Source organism: Xenopus laevis, chromosome 7S (genome assembly GCF_017654675.1).
Source record: "Xenopus laevis strain J_2021 chromosome 7S, Xenopus_laevis_v10.1, whole genome shotgun sequence".
Taxonomy (NCBI): Eukaryota; Metazoa; Chordata; class Amphibia; order Anura; family Pipidae; genus Xenopus; species Xenopus laevis.
In genome coordinates, this window is record NC_054384.1 from 8,090,548 (window position 1) to 8,112,496 (window position 21,949).

At 42.7% G+C, this 21,949-nt stretch overlaps 1 protein-coding gene across 4 annotated transcripts in view; it reads right to left on the reverse strand.

Moving 5' to 3' along the window:
• Positions 1-2,039: 2,039 nt before the first annotated feature.
• slc16a9.S (solute carrier family 16 member 9 S homeolog) overlaps positions 2,040-21,949 on the reverse strand; it is a 31,308-nt gene continuing 11,398 nt past the window's right edge. For 2 of the 4 annotated variants that reach the window (XM_018227321.2, XM_041570859.1), the window contains exons 2-6: positions 14,517-14,740; positions 11,478-11,621; positions 9,610-9,705; positions 6,490-7,359; positions 2,180-2,469 (exon numbers count right to left, since the gene is read on the reverse strand). In XM_018227321.2, coding sequence (XP_018082810.1) covers positions 2,291-2,469; positions 6,490-7,359; positions 9,610-9,705; positions 11,478-11,621; positions 14,517-14,718 — 1,491 coding nt within the window. In that variant the 5' untranslated portion in view covers positions 14,719-14,740 and the 3' untranslated portion in view covers positions 2,180-2,290. Of the gene's footprint in view, positions 2,470-6,489; positions 7,360-9,609; positions 9,706-11,477; positions 11,622-14,516; positions 14,741-21,949 lie in introns of all 4 variants that reach the window. The other 2 variants (XM_018227322.2, XM_041570860.1) reach the window with 2 other exon arrangements.

A 21,949-nucleotide genomic window follows, 5' to 3' on the forward strand; every position in this document is an offset into this window, starting at 1 on the left:
GAAAAGAAGATGGGGAGCTACTGGGGCATCTTTGGAGACACAGATCTTTACTGCTAAAGGGCTGTGGTTGCCTTGGGCTGATACAGAAGTTCAAAACATAATAGGACCCATTTATCAGCGATGGGCTAACCTGCACTTGGGCTGAACCCCATAGAATCCAATCAGAGATAAGCTTTTGTTTCAGCCAGCTGTAGGTAAAACAATAAAATCAAACATCTGATTGGTTGCCATGAATCACTGTTCGGGTGCAAATTTTTCCAGCGTCCATACCTTAATGTGTAGCATTTATACCGCACTGTTCTGTTAAGCTTTAGTTCTCCTCTAAGGGGTAAGTTGCACCGTTTAGCCATGTCTACTAACCAATCAGGTTATTGTTTCCAAACAAGTGAGGAATAGTTGGATTGTGCCGAATGTTTGCTAAGGGTTACTAGACTTGGCGCATTACATCATAGGTGATGAAACGGGTCCTTTTCGGAGCGTTCTTGGCCAATAACACAAGGGTACCCATAGGGTACATAAGTGCTGCCATCTACTGGACAGACAAGCATTTACACCAGGCTCAGTGGTGTAACTAGAGTGCGCCAGGCTCCCCTGCAAATAAATCTTTAGAGGGGCCCAGCACACTCTAATCCCAATCCTCCCGCCCACTTCCCACCCAGACTCCACCCACTATCCACTATCAGTCCCATGCCGACGCACTCTTAAGGGGCAAATTTACTAAAGGACGAAGTGACTAACGATAACGAAAATTCGCCAGCGTGACGTCATTTCGGTACTTGGCCAACGGTAACTGAGAGATAGACTCTAGCGGTACTTCGCTCCCTAATGCTCTGGCGAATGGACGTAACTACGCTAATTCACTAACTTGCGCATTTTACTGAACGTCACCTCTTGCGCCAGACTTGCCTTCTCCACCTCAGACCAGGTGAAGTGCAATAGAGTAGATAGGACTTCCTCAAAAAATAGCTGAAAAAAAAAACCGCTGGCGACTTTTCATTTTTCAGGGTGATAGGCTGCAAAAGATCGTACATTTTTTCTGGGCCACCCTCTTTCCCCCCTACATTTCCTAACATATGGCACCTAAACTATACACTGGGCACATGTGTAGGGCAATATAACAACTCTATTTTATTTTATTAAGGTTTCCCGGGCTTGTGTAATGTAATGTATTTGCTGCAACATATACGTCCATTCAACTTTAACTTCCCGCCGTATGAGGCAACGCTAGAGCAACTTCGCTTCACTTGCCACAGTAACGGTAGCGCAAATTCGCCAGGGTTTGGCACCCCCAACTTCGGTTTTTAGTGAACTAGTGCTGGCGAAGTGTTGCGATGTGAGCGAAGCCGTCGCTGGCAAATTTTCGGAGGTTAGTAAATTTGCCCCTAAGAGTGCGGCTGGGTTGTTATTGGCTATAGAGGAAGCAGACCTCTTCCGCTATAGTTATGCCACTGGTAGGGCTGTAATCATACAAATCCCTAATAAATAAGAAAACCAAAATACAAATTAAACAAATTAAAATTACTCATACTTGGCCTTAAGCCACGAATTAAAACACAACTTCCCCCACAGCCAGTGAAAATGAGTCCTTCTGGGACTACAGGGAGACACCAGGCTTAAACTAATATATTATATAATTTAAGATGCTGCTGGAAAGATGCTGAGAGTTGCAGTTCGATGTTTATTTGCTATAAGGCTGAAGGGGCAGTGGGTGACTGTGGTGTTGTCACTTCCTAATTGGGTGTTAGAAGGGTTTCACCTCTTGGAGAAATAACCAGCATATATAAATCCAATATACAGTCAAAGGGCATGGAAAGGCAAAAAAATAAAATCCCATTTTTACTTTCTTTAATGAAAAAGAAACCTATCTCCAATATACTTTAATTAAAAAATGTGTACCGTTTTTATAATAAATCTGACTCTATGCAGTGAAATCCTCCCATCATTTACTTCTGTGGATAGGAATTGTCAGACGGTCCCTAACTGCTCTGCAGGGAAACAATCATACTTATGAACAGCAGGGGGAGCCCCCGCCTTACTTCCCAGCCATGCAGAACTCAAGCAGCTTTGTTTATGACGATCCCTAAGCAGCCCAGACCCCACTGAGCATGTGCACAGTCTTAGTCTTGCAAAGATGTATAACAAAGTTACAAGATGGTGACCCCCTGTGGCCAACTTTGAAAGCATAAATCATTTGTTTGATTAGGCTTGTGGTGCAGTAAGTTCATGTTTATATTTAGTATACAAAATACAGCATTTCTAGCCTCATTCTATTTTGGACTTCACATGCCCTTTAAGCTTTTGAAGCTGGTTTATAAATGTGGCTTTTTGGGGGTGACTGTGAGCTTTTGAGGGTACAGTTATCCCACAGAGGTAACTCCACTATAAACAGAAGCAGCCCTCCCACAATCACACATATTGCACTGAGGTAGAAGGCAAGTTCATAGGTCTGCGTCATGTCAAAGCACCAGCCTGAAAAACAAAGAAACATGGGGTTAATCTGGGATTGTTCACATGGAAACTCTTCATGCATACAGACACAAACACCCATATAACATTCATTCTTTTTTACTTTTCATGATGTCAGCCGTTTTATATATCACCCATTTGTAAGAGGAGCGCCCCCTGCTGTTGCTCCTTTCCTATTCCGCAATAGGAGAAGCATCAGGAGATTCCTCCTGCATCAATAACTTAAAGGACGAGTAAACCTTTAAAATAAGTGACCAGAGTGCCCGTTTGCCATTTCCATTTATTTATTTTAACTTCGCGATCGTAAGGGATACGTGTACTTAGTTTAGTTTTAGACCGACCCCAATTTCTGATTTTCTCAGATTCGCTTTCATCTGGTATGGTGCCTATGGATTGGAGAAAAAGGGATTACGATCTCAGCCTGGCAATTCTAGGCCAGTAAGTCTGACATCTATGGTGGACAAATTATTTAAAGGCTTGTTAAGGAATCACATTCAAAATTGTGTCCTAGTGAATGGCATTATGAGCAGCAATCAGTATGGCTTTATGTCAGACAAATTTGATTGCTTTTTATGATGAGGTAAGTAAGAGGCTGGACAGTGGGGGGGGGGGGCAGTAGATGTGATCTATTTGGATTTTGCCAAAGCATTTGATACTGTGCCCCACAAATAACTGCTTTTTAAACTAAGGTCTGTTGGGCTTAATGAAGTCGTTTGCACATGGATAGGAAACTGGCTACAGGATCGGGTACAGAGGGGGGTTGTTAATGGGACATTCTCTACTTGGAGTAAGGTTCTTAGTGGGGTCCCCCAGGGCTCAGTATTGGGTCCACTTTTATTTAACTTGTTCATTAATGACTTAGGGGAGGGTATTGTAAGTAATGTATCAGTGTTTGCAGATGACACAAAACTATCAGCCCAATTAATTCCATCCAGGATGTGGCACTTGCAACAGGATCTTGACTAACTGGCAATCTGGGCAGCTAAGTGGCAAATGAGATTCAATGTTGATAAATGTAAGTCCTGCACCTGGGATGTAACAATATCCACTTATACCCTTAATGGGACTGCACTAGGCAAATCCATTATGGAAAAGGACCTTGGAGTCCTTGTAGATGATAAACTTGGCTGTAGCAAGCAATGCCAGTCAGCAGCATCAAGGGCAAATAAGGTCTTGAGTAGTGATGGGCGAATTTCTCCCGTTTCGCTTCGCTGAAAAATTCATGAATTTTTCACGAAATGGCGAAAAATTTGCGAAACAGAAATTACCGGGTGTCAAAATCGACGCCAGTGACAATTCGGACGACAGCGACAATTTGACGTGCATTAAAAAATGTTACACCGGCGAATTTTCGTGGCAATTTCATTTTCACGAATTTACCTGTAGGTCTTTTCAGCTGACACAAGGTCACCCATTCCGATTAGAAGAAAAGAGGTTCCAGCTAAATATTGGGAAGGGGTTTGTTACAGTGAGAGCTGTGAAGATGTGGAATTGTCTCCCTGAATCAGTGGTACAGGCTGATACATTAGATAGGTATAAGAAGGGGTTGGATACTTTATTCAACAGTAGCTCCTCCCAGCAGACAGGAGGGAGCCAATGAGATTAGAGGAGGGAAAGGGGTGTTACAGGGAGAGCTGGGAAGTGAATCAGTGGTACAGGCTGATACATTAGATAGGTACAAGGAAGGGTCGGATGCTTTATTCACCAGTAGCTCCTCCCAGCAGACAGGAGGGAGCCAATGAGATTAGAGGAGGGAAAGGGGTGTTACAGGGAGAGCTGGGAAGTGAATCAGTGGTACAGGCTGATACATTAGATAGGTATAAGTAGGGGTTGGATGGTGTTTAGCAAGTGAGGGAATACAGGGTTATGGGAAATAGCTCATAGTACAAGTTGATCCAGGGACTGGTCCCATTGCCATTTTGGAGTCAGGAAGGAATTTTTCCCCCCCTGAGGCAAATTGGAGAGGCTTCAGATGGGGTTTTTTGTCGTCCTCTGGATCAACTGACAGTTAGGCAGGTTATATATATAGACTTAAAAGGTTGAACTTGATGGACGTGTGTCTTTTTTCAACCTAACTTACTATGTTACTGTTAAGGGGTTGTTCACCATGTAGAGAGTGATATTCTGAGATAATATGCAATTGTTTTTAATTTTTTATTATTTGTGGTTTTTGAGTTATTTAGCTTTTTAATAATCTAAATCGCCAGCAAGATGGAACTCAGATTGCTTTGTTTTCCAAAGTCGCCTGAAGTTTACTCGTGAGGCGACTTCGGCGACTTCAGAAAACAAAGTGCTTTCGATTCTAGTTGTCTGGAAGGCTTTTCGGGGAGATTAGTCGCCCGAAGAAGAGGAAATTAGTCGCCCGAAGAAGAGGCGATTTGTTACCGGGCGACTAAATCTTCCCGAATCTTAGCGTGTGTCACTAGTCTTAATATGAATGAATTTTGTTACAACAGCGCCACCTGCTGGTCAGTTTCCCACCAGTCTGACCACCAAGTAGTCAAGGAAGTTGTCAGGAAAAAGAAAGAGGCTGCTCTGATGTTCTTCTGCTTAGAAAAACATTATAAACCATAAATAACTTTTCTCATATCTTCTCTAACCATAAGAACATCAGAACAACAAACCCTCTTTCTCCTGACAACTTCCTTGACTCCTTGGTGGTCAGACTGGTGGGAAACTCACCAGCAGGTGGTGCTGTTGTAACACAATTCATTCATATTAACAGTACATGTATCCCTTAATATTTTGGAATTAAAATAAAGAAATAAATACATGTAAATAGCACTCTCATCAATGTTACACTCGCTTATTTTAAAGGTTTACTTATCCTTCTGGGGTTCTTTCCAGCTGGCTATTAAGACAGAGCAGCAGTAAGGGTCACTCCTGTTACAAATTCCTTTTAATAGCAGTATAAAACTGCTAATATCATGAATACTAAAAAAAAATAGGAAGGAATGTCAATTACAGACGTCAGTTCTAACTGCACCAGAACTGCCGCAAAACATCAATAAAAGGCCAATGGATAATAATGGGTTTTAGATTTTTTTCCGATTTCTCCAAGCATCCCCATACTGCTGTGTATTTGGGTGCAAGTCGGGGAGGAGTAAAGGAGTTTCATGGAGATTTTTTTGGGATTACCCTATTATATATTTGTATTTGAAGCCACTGCAGGAATCTCCAAGTTTAATTCTGGTTCTAGCCGCCAATAATTACAACACCCCCTATGGCACTTTCTGAGCCCAACATGTAAACCCAACCCAACTCTGACCAATCAGGAGAATTTTATTTGACTTACTTGCACCCTGTATCCCCTTTCAATCAATTAAAGCCCATACCACACTGCTTTCTATATTGTCATAAAAATGTGTTAATTTTTTTTCAAAAATCATCAATAGACTGCAATGAAACTGTGGTTTTCTGAAACGATCCCTTTAAAGGATAAGTAAACCTTAAAAATAAGTGAATGTAAAACTGATGAGGGGGCAGTTCTAAACACTTTTGTAATTTACATTCATTATTTATTTTCTTTAATTCCAAGATATTAAGGGATACATCTACTGTTAATAGGAATACATTTTGTTACAACAGCACCACCTGCTGGTCCTTTTCTGACCAGTCTGACCACCAAGTAGTCAAGGAAGTTGTCAGGAGAAAGAAAGAGGCTCCTCTGATGTTCTTCTGCTTAGGTTTGAGAAATGTTTCTAATTTTATTCCTAAGCAGAAGAACATCAGAGCAGCCTCTTTCTTTCTCCTGACAACTTCTTTGACTACTTTGTGGTCAGACTGGTGGGGAACTGACCAGCAGGTGGTGCTGTTGTAACAAAATTCATTCATATTAACAGTATATGTATCCCTTAATATCTTGGAATAAAAAGAAAATAAATAATGAATGTAAATCGCAAAAGTGCTTAGAATAGCCCCCTCATCAATTTTACATTTGCTTATTTTAAAGGTTTTCTTATCTTTTAATATTCAAACTTGACCTGTATGGCGGCCCTAAGACAAACCAGTTCGAAATCTTACCTACTAATGGGGGTCCAAGGCAGTTTCCAACTCCAGCAAAGAACATCAGTATCCCATAGGCGTGGGTGAGTTTATCCAGTCCAACGGTCTTTGTGGTTACGTAGGGGAATATTGACCAATTACCGGACGCAAACCCTATGATTCCGGCCAGCACCGCCAGAACCGCGTAGGTGTTTGCGTAAGGAATGGCGAACAAGGTGAGCCCGGTGGCCAAAAAAGTGAAAGCATATAAATACATGGTGTTCACCCGCTTACAATCCGCAAGGATTCCTAAAAGGAGTTTCCCCGCAGCGGTGGAGATCCCGAGGATGGAAACCAGCGGAACAACCATGGACTTATCCGGAATGTTTGCACTTTTGGCGACGTCTTCTAAAAGCAAAGCCGCAGGGAACCCACCGATGTCAAAGAGAAAGATGGCAAGGAAAAGCGCGGTAAATACTCGGTTTCTGAACATGTCGGCAGTGTCGAGCCAGTAAGTCAGGTAGCGCTGGCAGTTGGTCTTAACAAGCCGCTTGCAGAAGTTCTTCTCTTCGTCTCCATTTGCAGCAGGTTTAGGGTTCGAAACTACAAACCAATTCTGGGTGCCGCTCATTTCACAAGATCTGTCTGTTTCTGAGGCTGAAACCATTCCCAGCATCCCTTGAGTCTCCTCTGGATCTCCTTCTTTTTCATGGTAGGTGTCTGGAGGCTTGTCCAGCACCAGCTTTTCCACGGTTGGGCTGGAATCCTGGGGAAGTGGCCTCATCAGGACACCACATGGCAATATATTCAAGGATAAGGCACCGATAATAATCAAGCAGCCATCCACTCCATAAATAGAGATCAGCACCTTCATTAGGCTGGCGTAAACAAACGTGCCGATACTTGCACCTGCAAAACAAACACACGGTTGATTGGTATTTACCTTCCGAGGACACGTGGTTTTGCAGAATGGTTGGAAACATCATGGAGCTCGACCCCATCTAAAAGGGGTTACATGGGACGCTGCTGCCCTATTAGGGGTGCGCCAAATCTAGAATATTTTGAATATGGACGTCAACCGAATCCTCCACCAAAAATTTGGACGATGATGGCAAATAATTCAGAAACTCTACAAAATAAAAAAATGAAGACCAATTGAAAAGTTGCTACGAATAAGCCTTTCTATAAAATACTAAAAGGTAACCTGAAAGCGAACCACCCCTTGAATGGAGATACTAAAATACAGACCCACTGTGAACCACTAAATGATTCCGACATCAGAAAATAACCTTTTTTATTATTTATCATAACAGTGTCTTTGAATGCTATTTACAATTTTGCCATAAAAGTATTTGCCTGATACTTTTACTTTACCTTTCATTACTACCCTGTTCCTCTATGAGGGGGCTGCCATATTTGTGCAGCAGGAGTCCGTTATCATTAGAAACTCTAACTGACACACTGACAGTCAGGCTGGCAAAACTGTCAGGTTTAGAAACTTCAAGTGACAATTACTTACAAAAGCACAACTATCAGCGGAAAACCATCAACATGACCTATAGGTAACTTTTAATGTAGATTAATATTTTCAAAAGAAAATTTGTAGTGTCAGTAACTCTTTAAAGTTGAACCAAACCCTTAATTATAAAAACCCCTACCCCCTTAACCTGCGTGGACCCCCTCCCTTTTTCCACCAGCCTAGGTGTTAGGGTCCCCATAGACGCAAAGATTTTTCTTTGGTGAACGACAAAGTCCATCAAGTTCAACCCCTTCAAATGAAAACCCAGCCCCATACACACACCCCTCTCTACTTTTAATTAAATTCTATATACCCATATCTATACTAACTATAGAGTTTAGTATCACAATAGCCTTTGTATTATGTCTGTCCAAGAAATCATCCAAGTCCCTCTTATAGTCATTAACTGAATCAGCATCACAACATCACCCGGCAGTGCATTCCCCAACCTCACTGTCCTGACTGTGAAGAACCCCCTACGTTGCTTCAAATGAAAGTTCTTTTCTTCTAGTCTAAAGGGGAGGCCTCTGGTACGGTGATCCACTTTATGGGTAAAAAGGTCCGCTGCTATTTGTCTATAATGTCCTCTAATGTACTTGTAAAGTCTAATCATGTCCCCTCGCAAGCGCCTTTTTTCCAGAGAAAACAACCCCAACCTTGACAGTCTCCCCTCATAATTTAACTCTTCCCTCCCTCTAACCAGTTTAGTTGCACTTAGTCTCTGCACTCTCTCCAGCTCATTTATATCCCTCTTAAGGACTGGAGTCCAAAACTGAACTGCATACTCCAGATGAGGCCTCACCAGGGACCTATAAAGAGGCATAATTATGTTTTCATCCCTTGAGTTAATGCCCTTTTTTATACAAGACAGAACTTTATTTGCTTTAGTAGCCACAGAATGACACTGCCCAGAATTAGACAACGTGTTATCTACAAAGACCCCAAGATCCTTCTCATTTAAGAAAACTCCCAACACACTGCCATTTAGTGTATAACTTGCATTTATATTATTTTTGCCAAAGTGCATAACCTGCATTTATCAACATTGAACCTCATTTTCCAGTTTGCTGCCCAGTTTTCCAGTTTAGACAAATCACTGTGCAAAGTGGCAGCATCCTGCATGGGACCTATAGTTCTGCACAATTTAGTCTCATCTGCAAAAATAGAAACAGTACTTTCAATGGCCACCTCCAGGTCATTAATAAACAAGTTGAAAAGCAAGGGACCTAGTACAGAGCCCTGCGGTACTCCACTAACAACACTGGTCCAATTAGAAAATGTTCCATTTACCACCACTCTTTGTAGTCTATCTTTTAGCCAGTTCTCTATCCAGGTACAAATACTATGTTCCAGGCCAACATTCCTTCATTTAACCAGTAACCTTCTGTGTGACACTGTATCAAATGCTTTAGCAAAGTCTAAGTAAATCACATCCACTGCCATCCCAGAATCAAGGTCTCTACTTACCTTCTCATAAAAAGAAATTAAGTTAGTCTGAAAAGATCTTTTAAAAATCTTAACATCTATGGCCAGCTTTACTCTCAGTAATTGCCCCTAACTCTTTACTGAGCATTCTAGATAACAGGTCCCATACCCAACCAGCAGAAAGGAAACATGCATTTTGCAAGATTTCATCTCACCTGTTGAAACGATTCCAAGGGCAAGTCCTCTCCGCTTGTCAAAATACTGGCAAGTAGCGGTCACTGTGGCCTGGTAGGACAATCCACAGCCGAAGCCTGGAAGAGAAGTGATATTAATGATTTATTGCTTGAATGAGCCCAGTGTATCCACTGACTACTGTGTAACTGCCAATCATTCTGGTGTCCTAATTCAGAGCCTCCATCAACAACATTTTCTGGGCCCAAGCCCCACCCCAGATCCCACCCAGTTAAAAAAAAATCATTGGTGGCCAGGGCCCTCCTATAAATGTAAAAAAAAAAAAAAAACATTGGCGCCAGGGTCCAATATAAAAGTTTTTTAAAAAAAAAAAAAACATTGGTGGCCATTGCCCTCCCCTTACAAGTTATAAAGAAACATTGGTGGTCAGGGGCCCTATAGAATATTTTCAAAAAACATTGGTAGCCAAGGGCCTATATAGGATTAACATAATACATTGGTGGCCAGGGGTTTAATAACATTTTTAAAAAAACACATTAGTGTTCAGTGGAACTTACCTTAGGCTCCATTCGTGAGTTCAGGTCTTTTCACAGCTTCAGCTTTGGCTCCATTTGTGGCTTCAGGTATTTCGTGGCTTCGGGTATTTTTCGGCTTCCGCTTCGGCTACTTTTGTGACTTTGGGTCTTTTTCGCCCTTGGGTCTTTTTGCGCTTTGGGTCTTTTTATGGCTTCAGCTCGTGGGTTTGGGTCTTTTTGCGGCTTCAGGACTTCAACTTCGGGTCTTTTCATGGCTTCAGGACTTCACCTTCGGTTCCTTTCGTGCCTTTGGGTCTTTTTGCAGTTCTGGGTCTTTTCGTGGCTTTGGAGCATCAGCTTTAGCTCCTTTTGTGGCTTCAGGTCTTTTTGCAGCTTCAGGACATCAACTTTGGCTCTTTTCGTAGCTTCGGGTCTTTTCTCAGCTTCGTTTTTTTTTGTGGCTTTAGCATCGGCTCCTTTCGTGGCTTCGGGTCTTTTTGCGACTTCAGGAGCTCAACTTCAGGTCTTTTCGCTGCCTCAGCTCCAAGAGTCTTCAGCTCTTCGGGACTTGGCTCTTAGGGGCTTCAGCTATTCAGTAGTTCCGGACTTCGGCTCTTTGGTGCTGTCAAGGGGGGCCCGGCTAACTTTAAAAGTGCAGCACAGTTGGGCCCCCTTTTAGGCCCGGTACAATTGTACCCCCTGCCTAATGTGAAGGTACATATCAGCAATTCAACACTAAATGTACAACTATGGGTAGAGGGCCACGGAGCAGAGAGACATTCTACTACAGAAAGACGCGGATGGAGCAATATTTATGCAGACAAGAACCAGACTAATAGGAAAGGCAGAGAGGAGAAAAGTTTTTGCAAATATGAATAGAAGGAGTTGGTCAGTATCATAGGGGTCAATTATGACCCCAAGTTTGGCGAGCACAGTGTTTTTCTCCCAGAATTCCTGCATCATTGTGCAAGTAGAGCCGGCAGTTGCAATGTGTCAGCATTTATACAACTGCACTTGCACTTTGTTGCAGCCGGATGCAATTACGCTGAAATCTGCTTGTCGTCATTTCGGGTGTTCGGTGCGTGAGTGAAATTGGTGGGCCCAGAACTGCACTTGCAGTCAGAACATGTGTCTTATTTAATCCTCTACAGGAAATGTTTTGTTCTCTGGAATTCATGTCAAGCTCTACTAATGCAGCTTACTATAAGCCGTTTAAAACCACTGCTATCTCAGCAACCACTAAAAACAGAGACTGAATGTAAAGAGTCTTAGAGAGGCCCCCTCAACACATTAACAGTACAAGAATTCATTTTTTTGGGTTAAGATGCCCTTTAAGACTCCCCCCCCATACACAATAATGAGCTAATGACACTTACCAACCATACATCCATAGGAGAAATAAAGAAAATACAGGCTGGGTGCAAAACTGCTCAAGATAAGCCCCCCGGCCACCAATAATCCGCTGCAAATGACCACCGGACGGACGCCAAACGCAGACACACTGGCGCTGCACAACGGACCTGAAGTGGGAAAAGAATAAGGGAATTAAAATCAGTTCCATCTGCAGGAGAATTAAAATATAAGTGACGGGTCCCAAACCGTCATGCTAATTACTTTCCCCATGCAAACAACACTCTCTGGTACAGATGGAGGAGAGTGCAGGAGAGCGAATCTGTTCTACACATCAGGCATTAAAGGAGAACTAAAGTCTAAAAATGAATGGGGCTAAAAATGCCATATTTTATATAGTGAACTTATTGCACGAGGCTAAAGTTTGAGCTTGTCAATAGCAGCAATGATCCAGGACTTCAAACTTGTCACAGGGGGTCACCATCTTGGAAAGTGTCTGTGACACTCACATGCTCAGTGGGCTCTGATTGGCTGTTGAGAAGCTAAGCTTAGGGCTCATCACTAATTATCCAGCAGAAAATGAGCTTCCCTGGCTGTAATATAAGCTGATGCTACAGGTTTGCTGATTATTCAATTCTGATGCTAATTGCACTGGTTTCTGTGCTGCCATGTAGTAATTATGTGTATTAATTACTAATCAGCCTTATATTGGGACATTTCTATTCTATGTGTACTGTATATTGTGAGTGGCTCCCTAAGCTCAGTAAGTGACAGCAGCACAGAGCATGTGCAGTGAATCAGCAGAAAAGAAGATGGGGAGCTAAAGGTGGCCATACACGGATAGATCCGCTCGTTTGGCGATGTCGCCAAACGAGCGGATCTCCCTCCGATATGCCCACCTTGAGGTGGGCAATATCGGGCTGATCCGATCGTGGGCCCTAGGGCTCAACGATCGGATCCTAGCGTTCACCAAACGGGCGGTCGGATCGCGGGACCTCATCAACGAACAGATGCGGCCGCGATCCGACGGGATTTTTAATCCCATCCGATCGAGATCTGGCCGACTTTCGGCCAGATCTCGATCGGGGAAGCCCATCGGGGGCCCCCATACACGGGCCAATAAGCTGCCGACACGGTCTGTCGGCAGCTTTTATCGGCCCGTGTATGGCCACCTTAAGGAAAGATTTGAGAAAGATTTCTAATTCTATTCCTAAGCAGAAGAACATCAGAGCAGCCTCTTTCTTTCTCCTGACAATTTCCTTGACTACTTGGTGGTCAGACTGGTGGGAAACTGACCAGCAGGTGGCACTGTTGGAACAAAATTAATTCGTATTAACAGTACATGTATAATATCTTGGAATTAAAAGAAAATAAATAATGAATATAAGTTATAACAGTTCTTAGAATAGCCCCCTCTTCAGTTTTAAATTCACTTATTTTAAAGGTTTACTTATCCTTTAACTCATTTACACAAGGAATCGCGTAGCCGTAGCAATAATATTAAGGCACATTAGTGAAATGATCTGCCACTTGGTCTATACTGCTGCCTGTGCTGAAGGTGTTAGTAATAGACACGTACTGGCACCGCTCTCATATACTTCTTTAGGGCTGAAGGTGCAATAGAAGTAGTGACGTGCCTGTACAGTAAAGTAAAGAAGTATGTGAGAGTGACGTATAACTCTGTGCCAGTATGTGCACTGAATCCACTATTTTTGATTCGGCCGAACCCCCCGCGAAATATTCGGCCGAATACCGAACCAAATCCTAATATATGCAAATTAGGGGTGGGAAGGGGGAAATTTTTTTACTTCCTTGTTTTGTGACAAAGTAATGCGATTTCCTCATTAGCATATGCAAATTAGGATTTGGATTTGGATCAGCCTGGCAGAAGGATTCGGCCGAATCCGAATCCTGCTGAAAAAGGCTGAATCCTTGCTGGATCCCGAACCGAATCCTGGATTCCGTGCATCCCTAGTATAAAGGCTTTATGACAATCCAAGGAGAGAAAAGTGCAGTGTTTCCCTTTTTTCTATTGGATAGAATAGGGAGCTGCCATGGGGATTGGCTCTTCGCCAGTTGCACGCTAATCTATAGATACAGGGAGCAGGCCGGACTGGCAATCTGTGGGTTCTGGCAAATGCCAGGGGACATTGCTCCACGAAGGGCCACCTTTGGTAAGGACCCCTTATCCAGCATCCTTGTATCTGGAAAGCCCACAACCCACTCCCAAATCCAGCACAATCCGCTCCAACGCTTGGCTTTTGTCTGACATAATGTGCTAATCTGCATTCTCATTAGTAAATAATAATAACTTTTGCATCTATAAGGTTTTTGGTCATGTATTAAGGCACAATGGGACAATTTTGTGGAGGGAAGGGCTTAGATCCCCTTTTAACTGGGTTCAACTTTAAATTAACTGTTAGTATGATGTGGAGAGTGATATTCTAAGACAATTTGCAATTGGTTTTAATTTTTTATTATTTGTGTTTTTTTGAGTTGAGTTGTAGCTTTTTATTCAGCAGCTCTCTCCAGTTTGCAATTTTTAGTAATTTGGTTGCTAAGGTCTAAATTCCCCTAGCAACTATGAAGAGACTGGAATATGAATAGGAGAGGCCTGAATAGAAAGATGAGTAATAAAAAAGGTAGCAATTGCAAAAGGGTTGGACTGGGCCAACGGGGAGGGGCGGTGACAGATCCGGGAGGAGGCCCCTGAGGTTATAAGGGGGCCCTTCAGATTGCCGCCCCGGTGGGCCCAAGTGACCCCAGTCTGACGCTGAATGAGAATAAATTTGAAGCTTTACGGAGCATTTGTTTTTAGATGGGGTCAGTGACCCTCATTTGAAAGCTGGAAAAAAATCAGAAGAAGAAGACAAATAATTAAAAAACGATATAAAAAGAAAATAATAATAAAGACCAATTGAAAAGTTACTTAGAACTAGCCATTCTATAACATAATAAAAATAAACTTAAAGGTGAACCACCTCTTTATCCAGCCACATCCGCATGTAGGGTTCACTTATAATTGTGGGACTATTACTAAGAGATCCTGGATTCTGCCGACTTACTTGCAAGCAGCCCGACCCCATTGGCCAGGGAACCAATCCACGCCGTCTTTCCTTTGCCTTCATCGAAAGCCTCCAGCCATTCCACATAGAGAACGCCCATAGCCATCGGGGAGCCATAAGAGAGGAACTGGACGAAAAAGGAGGAGACGACGATCGCCCAACCCCATCCGCCGTCTGGTGGTTTCTGATTGGCCGTTGTCATACTGATTTTCCTCTCTGGTTCTCTATAGGGTCAAGCAAAGGACCAATGGTTACGTTGGAACATTTGGGAATGGAGCAGTGCATTCATATTGGGGTATATTTAGCAAGGGGTAAAACATTTGTCCATATGTTCTCAAATATAGTTCTGCATATTTTTTTTATATGGGCCCCATGAAGCGATGAACGAAATTTTTCGCCAAGTTTCACCGCAAAAACGACGCCTATAGACTCGAATGGGGGGAAAAAATTGTTGTGCGTCAAGAGTTTGTCACACCGTTTGTCGTGCGTCAAAAAAAAAATTGTCATCTGTAGACTTCAATTAATTTTGGCTCATTTTCGCCATTTCGTGAATTTGTTACAGATTCGCCCATCACTAACCCCATGAGATAACAGTTTTTACCCACAGTTCTGCCTATGGAAATACCGGCCAGACCTTCCCTTTCCACAATGACTTAAGGTGGCCATACACGGAGAGATCCGCTCGTTTGGTGATGTCGCCAAACGAGCGGATCTCTCCCCGTTATGCCCACTTTGAAGTGAGCAATATCGGGCTGATCTGATTGTGGGCCCTTGGGCCCAAAGATCGGATCCTAATGAACAGTAATGGGTGGTCGGATTGCGGAACCGCATCAACGAATAGATGCGGCCACGATCCGACGGGATTTTTAGTCCCATCAGATTGACTTTCGGAAAGATCTCGATCGGGGAACCCAGTCGGGGGGCCCCATACATGACACGGTCTGTCGGCAGCTTTTATCGGCCGTGTATGGCCACCTTTAAAGGATAAGTAAAACCTTTAAAATAAGTAAATGTAAAACTGATGAGGGGGCAATTCTAAGCACTTTTGCAATTTACATTCATTATTTATTTTCTGTTAATTCGAAGATATTAACGAATCTCACAGTTGTTGTCTTCGAAACTTGTTTCCTATGGGGTTGTGGCCGGGCATGCTGGGAATTAAATGCCGCCTGTGCCCCCAGGGGTTCTGACTATAAATTCGCCCCAATGAATTATCCATGAGACAATGAAGGTTGTGCCCACTGTAATGGGGGGGTTCACTCGCTGGCAGGCTGCAAATGAGGCGACTTCACACACCAGGATCAGTTTTAGGGCTTCCTGCCCGCGTTTATTTTTCAGCGGTTCCACTCGCAGGGGGAAGGGAACCAAAGAAGAAATAGTTCAACAGAAAAATGCAACCTTCTGGTTAACACAAAACAAACGCTTTACTTTCTCTCCTGAAGCTGAAAACTCCAGCAGTTTGTCTCACACACATTCAGTAGTGCTGCTCAGCATCAGGTGCACTAAATAGGCCCAAGGCCTCTAGAAAACCTGTCCTACGGATTTGGGAATCCGTCCCTCTCATGCGGGTTCCCAGTAAGACCAGTCCCGGATCATCAATTACAAAAACCTTGCAGAGAGACATAGGGGCAACTTCACTAAAGGACAAAGCGCCTAACGCAGCGTTCATTCGCTAGCGTAGCGCATTTTTGTTAATTCGCCGATTCACTGGCGTAACTTCGCTAGTGTTACCAGGCCCGGATTTGTGGAAAGGCCACCTAGGCCCGGGCCTAGGGCGGCAAGATTTTAGGGGGGCGGCATGCTGCCCAACCACACCTACATTGGTTCAAAAACACTGGGGATGCGCTGGAGATACAATAATTTTTTTAATTTCCCATGCACCAATCACCATTGCTCCTGTCTCCCTGGAGGGGACAGGGGCGGTGAATGGTAGTGGGCCTAGGGGCGCCCACTATGTAAATCCAGCCCTGAGTGTTACTTCGCACCCTTACGCCAGGCGAATTTGCGCAATGGACGTAACTACGCGAATTCACTGACGCGCGCATTTTTGTCTGAACGCTACCTTTTACGCCAGACTTCCTTCGCCACCTCAGACCAGGCGAAGTGCAATAGAGTAGATTGGGATTGCTTCAAAAAAAGTTGAAATTTTTTCAAAGTCCCAAAAAACGCTGGCGTTTTTTTCTTTTTTTATGGGTGATAGGCTGAAAAAGATCGAAAAAAAAATTTTTGGGGCTACCCTCCTTCCCCCCTACCTTTCCTAACTCATGGCACCTTAACTATACAATGGGCACATGTGTAGGGCAAAATAAACATTTTATTTGCTGTTTTGAAGGTTTCCCAGGCTTGTGTAGTGCTGCTACGTATACTTACACTGTAAATTCAATTTGGCGCAGTATGCAAATTAAGCATCGCTAGCGTAACTTCGCTTTGCCAGCCGAATTAACGCAAGTGCAACTTCGCAACCTTTCGTTTCCCCTGAGTGCAACTTCGGATTTTAGTGAATTTGCGTAGCGCTGGCGAAGTGCAGCAAAGCGGACACTGGCGCAACTACGAATCTTAGTGAATTTGCCCCATAGTGTTTCTCTGCTAACAGCACTACTGGTCTCACCTCAATAACAATATCGGAGAATCCGTGGCCCAACATACATTCCATCAATCACTTTTCCCCAGGAAAGTGGGGACCTTTTTGTCACCATACTACAGGGGGGATTCAAGAATCTCTGCTGCAAATTACCCGTGTGATAATTTTATTACTGTGCGAGCAATAGGGCAAAGATATTCGATGAGGAAGAGACCATTACACTGTATCCCCCCCTCAAGCTGTCAGTTAACTACAATTCCCATCATCCTATGTCAGCTGAGCGTCAGCAGGGGATGCTGGAAGTTGTAGTTCAGTTATAAATTGATGTTAAAGGGGTTGTTCACCTTTGAGTTAACTGTTAGGGGCACATTTACTTAGCTCGAGTGAAGGATTAGAAGGAAAAAAACTTTGAATTTCGAATGTTTTTTTTTTGGCTACTTCGACCATCGAATTGGCTACTTCGACCTTCGAATCGAACGATTCGAACGAAAAACCGTTCGACTATTCGACCATTCGATAGTCGAATTACTGTCTCTTTAAAAAAAAACTTCAACCCCCTACTTCGCCACCTTAAACCTACGTTTGATTCGAAGGATTTAATCCTTCGATCGAGCGATTTTTCCTTAGATCGTACGAACGAAGGAAATGCGGTAAAAGGATTTGACTTCGACGGTCGAATATCGAGGGTTAATTAACCCTCGATATTCGACCCATAGTAAATGTGACCCTTAGTATGACGTAGAGAGTGATATTCTGAGACATTTTGCAATTGGTTTTCATTTTTTATTATTTGTGGTTTTTGACTTATTTCGATTTTTATTCAGCAGCTCTCCAGTTTGCAATTTCAGCAATCTAGTTGCTAGGTTTTCAAATTACCCTAGCAACCATGCACTGATTCGAATAAGAGACAGGAATATGAATAGGAGAGGCCTGAATACAAAGATGAGTAAATAGCAATAACAATACATTTGTAGCCTTATTCGTTTTTTTTTTTTAGATGGGGTCAGTGACCCCCATCTGAAAACTGGAAAGAATCAGAAGCAGAAGACAAATAATTTAAAAACTATAAAAAAATAATGAAGACCAATTGAAAAGTTTCTTTGAATACTAAAAGTTAGCTTGAAGGTGAACCACCCCTTGAAGCAAGAAAGCTCAATGGCTTCAGAAGTGCAGTTTTTTTTATCAATCATTGCGACATAAATGTTACAAATTAACAAATGGGCGCCAGGGTATCTTTAACTGTAAGAAAATGATTAATTACATGCAGATTATTCTGGGACTGGTTTGTTTGTTTTTTTAAAGGGAAATTACGCCCCGAAAAACTGATGCCATTCCAAGCAAATTGCTGGCTGCTGCTACATTGCTTCAGGAGTCAAAACCGGCAGTGCAGAGAATTTAAACAAACGGACAAATGCTGCTTTCAGTAGCAATTACATTTACGAATAACCATCAAGTTTTTTTGTTGGTTTTGAGCAGAGTTCCCCTTGAAAAGGGGGTAAAGGATTTGGCCAATCTGAGGGCATCCCTAAACCCTCTCACCTTCCCTTGGTGTCACTGGACTTTTAAACAGCTTAAAGTGGAAAAGCTGCCGTATAACAGGGTGAACTCTTATCCCACTTGGCTCCAAACCATTTATAACTTTGTGCCAACTAATATTTCCTCGTTCACTTTCCACTCAGCTGTTCAGAGGGATTGTGCCAAAGAAGCAGCACAGGGAACCTACAATATCAGAGCCTGTGTTAGTCACTGTACACCTGGTATGTTCAACTACATCTCCCAGAATCCCCTACAGAGCTTGGTGAGAGAAACCTATACAAGGGGACAGGCCCGGACTGGTAATCTGTCTATTCGGGCAAATGCCCGAGGGGCCATTCTAGCCTGTGTTTAAGTGGGCCACCGCAGATGCAGTGCTGCCCTTGTCTTTACTGATGGACGAATCTCTCCCGTTTCGTCCACTGAAAAATTTGTGAATTTTCAGGAAAATTCATGAAACAGGCAAAAATTAGCAAACAATTGTCAATTCGGAAAGTTCACGAGAAATTAGTGAAATTCAAACATTTTCACGAAAAAATAGAGCAATTTAAACGTTTTCATTCGAAAATTGAGTGATTGTAAACTTTTCACGAGAAAAAAAACAAGCATTTCAAATGTTTTCACTAGGGATGCACCGAATCCACTATTTTGGATTCGGCCGAACCCCCGAATCCTTTGTGAAAGATTCGGCCGAAATACCGAACCGAATCCGAATCGTAATTTGCTAGGGGTGGGAAAACATTTTCTACTTCCTTGTTTTGTGACAAAAAGTCACACCATTTCCCTCCGCATATGCAAATTAGGATTCAGATTCGGTTCAGCCGGGCAGATGGATTCGGCTGAATCCGAATCCTGCTGAAAAAGGCCGGATCCTGGCCGAATCCCGAACTGAATCCTGGATTCGGTGCAACCCTAGCTTTCACGGAAAAATCGTGAAAAATTTGTTCGCCGGCAGCTAAACACGTGAATTTGCTGCGAATTCATGCCGGGCAAATTTATCCGCCATTACTAATAATCTTTCAAAGAATGTCTGACGTCTGCTTCACGTATACGGCAGATGCGGCGCTGCACTTATCTTTACTGATGAACGAATCTCTCCCGTTTCGCTTTGCTGAAAAATTTGTGAATTCCCCGCAAAATTCGTGAAACGGCGAAAAATTTGCAAATAACTGTCAAATCGGAAAGTTCACGAGAAATTCGAACGTTTTTTTACGAAAAAATAGAGCAATTTAAACGTTTTCACTAGAAAATGGAGCGATTCTAAACTTTTCACGAGAAAAAAAAACAAGCATTTTCGAGCGTTTTCACTAGGGATGCAACGAATCCACTATTTTGGATTCTGCCGATCCCCCGAATCCTTTGTGAAAGATTCGGCTGAAATAACGAACCGAATCCGAATCGTAATTTGCTAGGGGTGGGAAGGGGAAAACATTTTCTACTTCTTTGTTTTGTGACAAAAAGTCATGCGATTTCCCTCCCTGTCCCTAATTTGCATTAAAATCGTGAAAACTGGAAATTGACGCCGGGCAATTTTCACCAGTGGATTTTCGCGGGAGATTTGCAAAGTTATTTGCCTGTGGTGTAAAGCGGGAATTTGCTGCGAATACGTGCCGGGCAAATTTATTCGCTCATCTCTACTAATCTTTCGAAGAATGCCTGACGTCTGCTTCATGTATACGGCAATCATGGTATCAGAGAAGGTGGAGGTCCGTGAAGAAAACTGTTGCCCTAACCTTGCCACTCAGTTCTAACATTTAACTTCTAAGGATAAGTAAACCTTTAAAATAAGTGAATGTAAAACTGATGAGGAGGCTATTCTAATAACTTTTGTAATTTACATACATTAATTATTTTCTTTTAATTCCAAGATATTAAGGGATACATGTACTGTTAATATGAATGAATTTTGTTACAACACCGCCACCTGCTGGTCAGTTTCCCACCAGTCTGACCACCAAGTAGTCAAGGAAGTTGTCAGGAGAAAGAAAGAGGCTGCTCTGATGTTCTTCTGCTTAGGAAAGATTTAAAAAAAAAGATTTCTAATTTTATTCCTAAGCAGAAGAACATCAGAGCAGCCTCTTTCTTTCTCCTGACAACTTCCTTGACTACTTGCTGGTCAGACTGGTCTGAAACTGACCAGCAGGTGGTGCTGTTGTAACAAAATTCATTCATATTAACAGCACATGTATCGATTAATATCTTAGAATTAAAAGAAAATAATTAATGAATGTAAATTAAAAAAAATTCTTAGAATAGCCTCCTCGTCAGTTTTGCATTCACTTATTTTTAAGGTTTACTTTTCCTTTAAACAACAGTATGAGTGTGCAGCATGAGGAAGTATTGGCTGCATGAGCTCCCTAAATTCTTGTCATGTGATGTATTAGGAGAAGCTCCTACCGACTGCGGTTACAGAAGTTTCAGGGAGCTGAGGCAGGAGAAATCCCATTACTACTATGTGAAACGTTTCCATGGGCAAATACAATCACTAATACTCATCTGTCATTCCTGACTGTTCACTCAATATATGGGTCAGTACTAGGGTTGCCACCTGGCCGGTATTTTACAGGCCTGGCCGGTAAAAACGATGCTTGATGCCAATGTTATTAATGGGGAAAAAAACGTCAAGAATATAGGAAGGCCGGTATGTTTTTTCCAGAAAAGGTGGCGACCGTAGTCAGTACACATATTAACACTCAGATATATGGCACGGCTGGTTTTATTTAATTGTTTAAACAGGATAAATGCAAAAGGAGAGAAGGACAGGTTAAGACTTATAGTAAAAACCCTCTAGGACAGGGGAACACAAGAGATACATAAGAAAAGAGGGTACTGCTAGCTGAAGAACAGGAGGAGGTAAATGTATGAAGTAAAGAAATGCAGCAAGAAAGAACAGAGACAAATAGACAGCGGAGGTGCAAGATGTATAAGAAAATAAGAGTGAAAGAAAAGAAGAGCATAGGACAAAAATATAAGGTTAGTAGTATCCCACAGTCACACTCCCTTCCCAGAGACTATTATCCACTGTTACTATAGACACCATCTCTCCCTACTATACCTGCTATCCCACAGTCACACTCCCTTCCCAGAGACTATTATCCACTGTTACTATAGGCACCATCTCTCCCTACTATACCTGCTATCCCCACAGTCACACTCCCTTCCAGAGACTATTATCCACTGTTACTATAGGCACCATCTCTCCCTACTATACCTGCTATCCCACAGTCACACTCCCTTCCCAGAGACTATTATCCACTGTTACTATAGGCACCATCTCTCCCTACTATACCTGCTATCCCACAGTCACACTCCCTTCCCA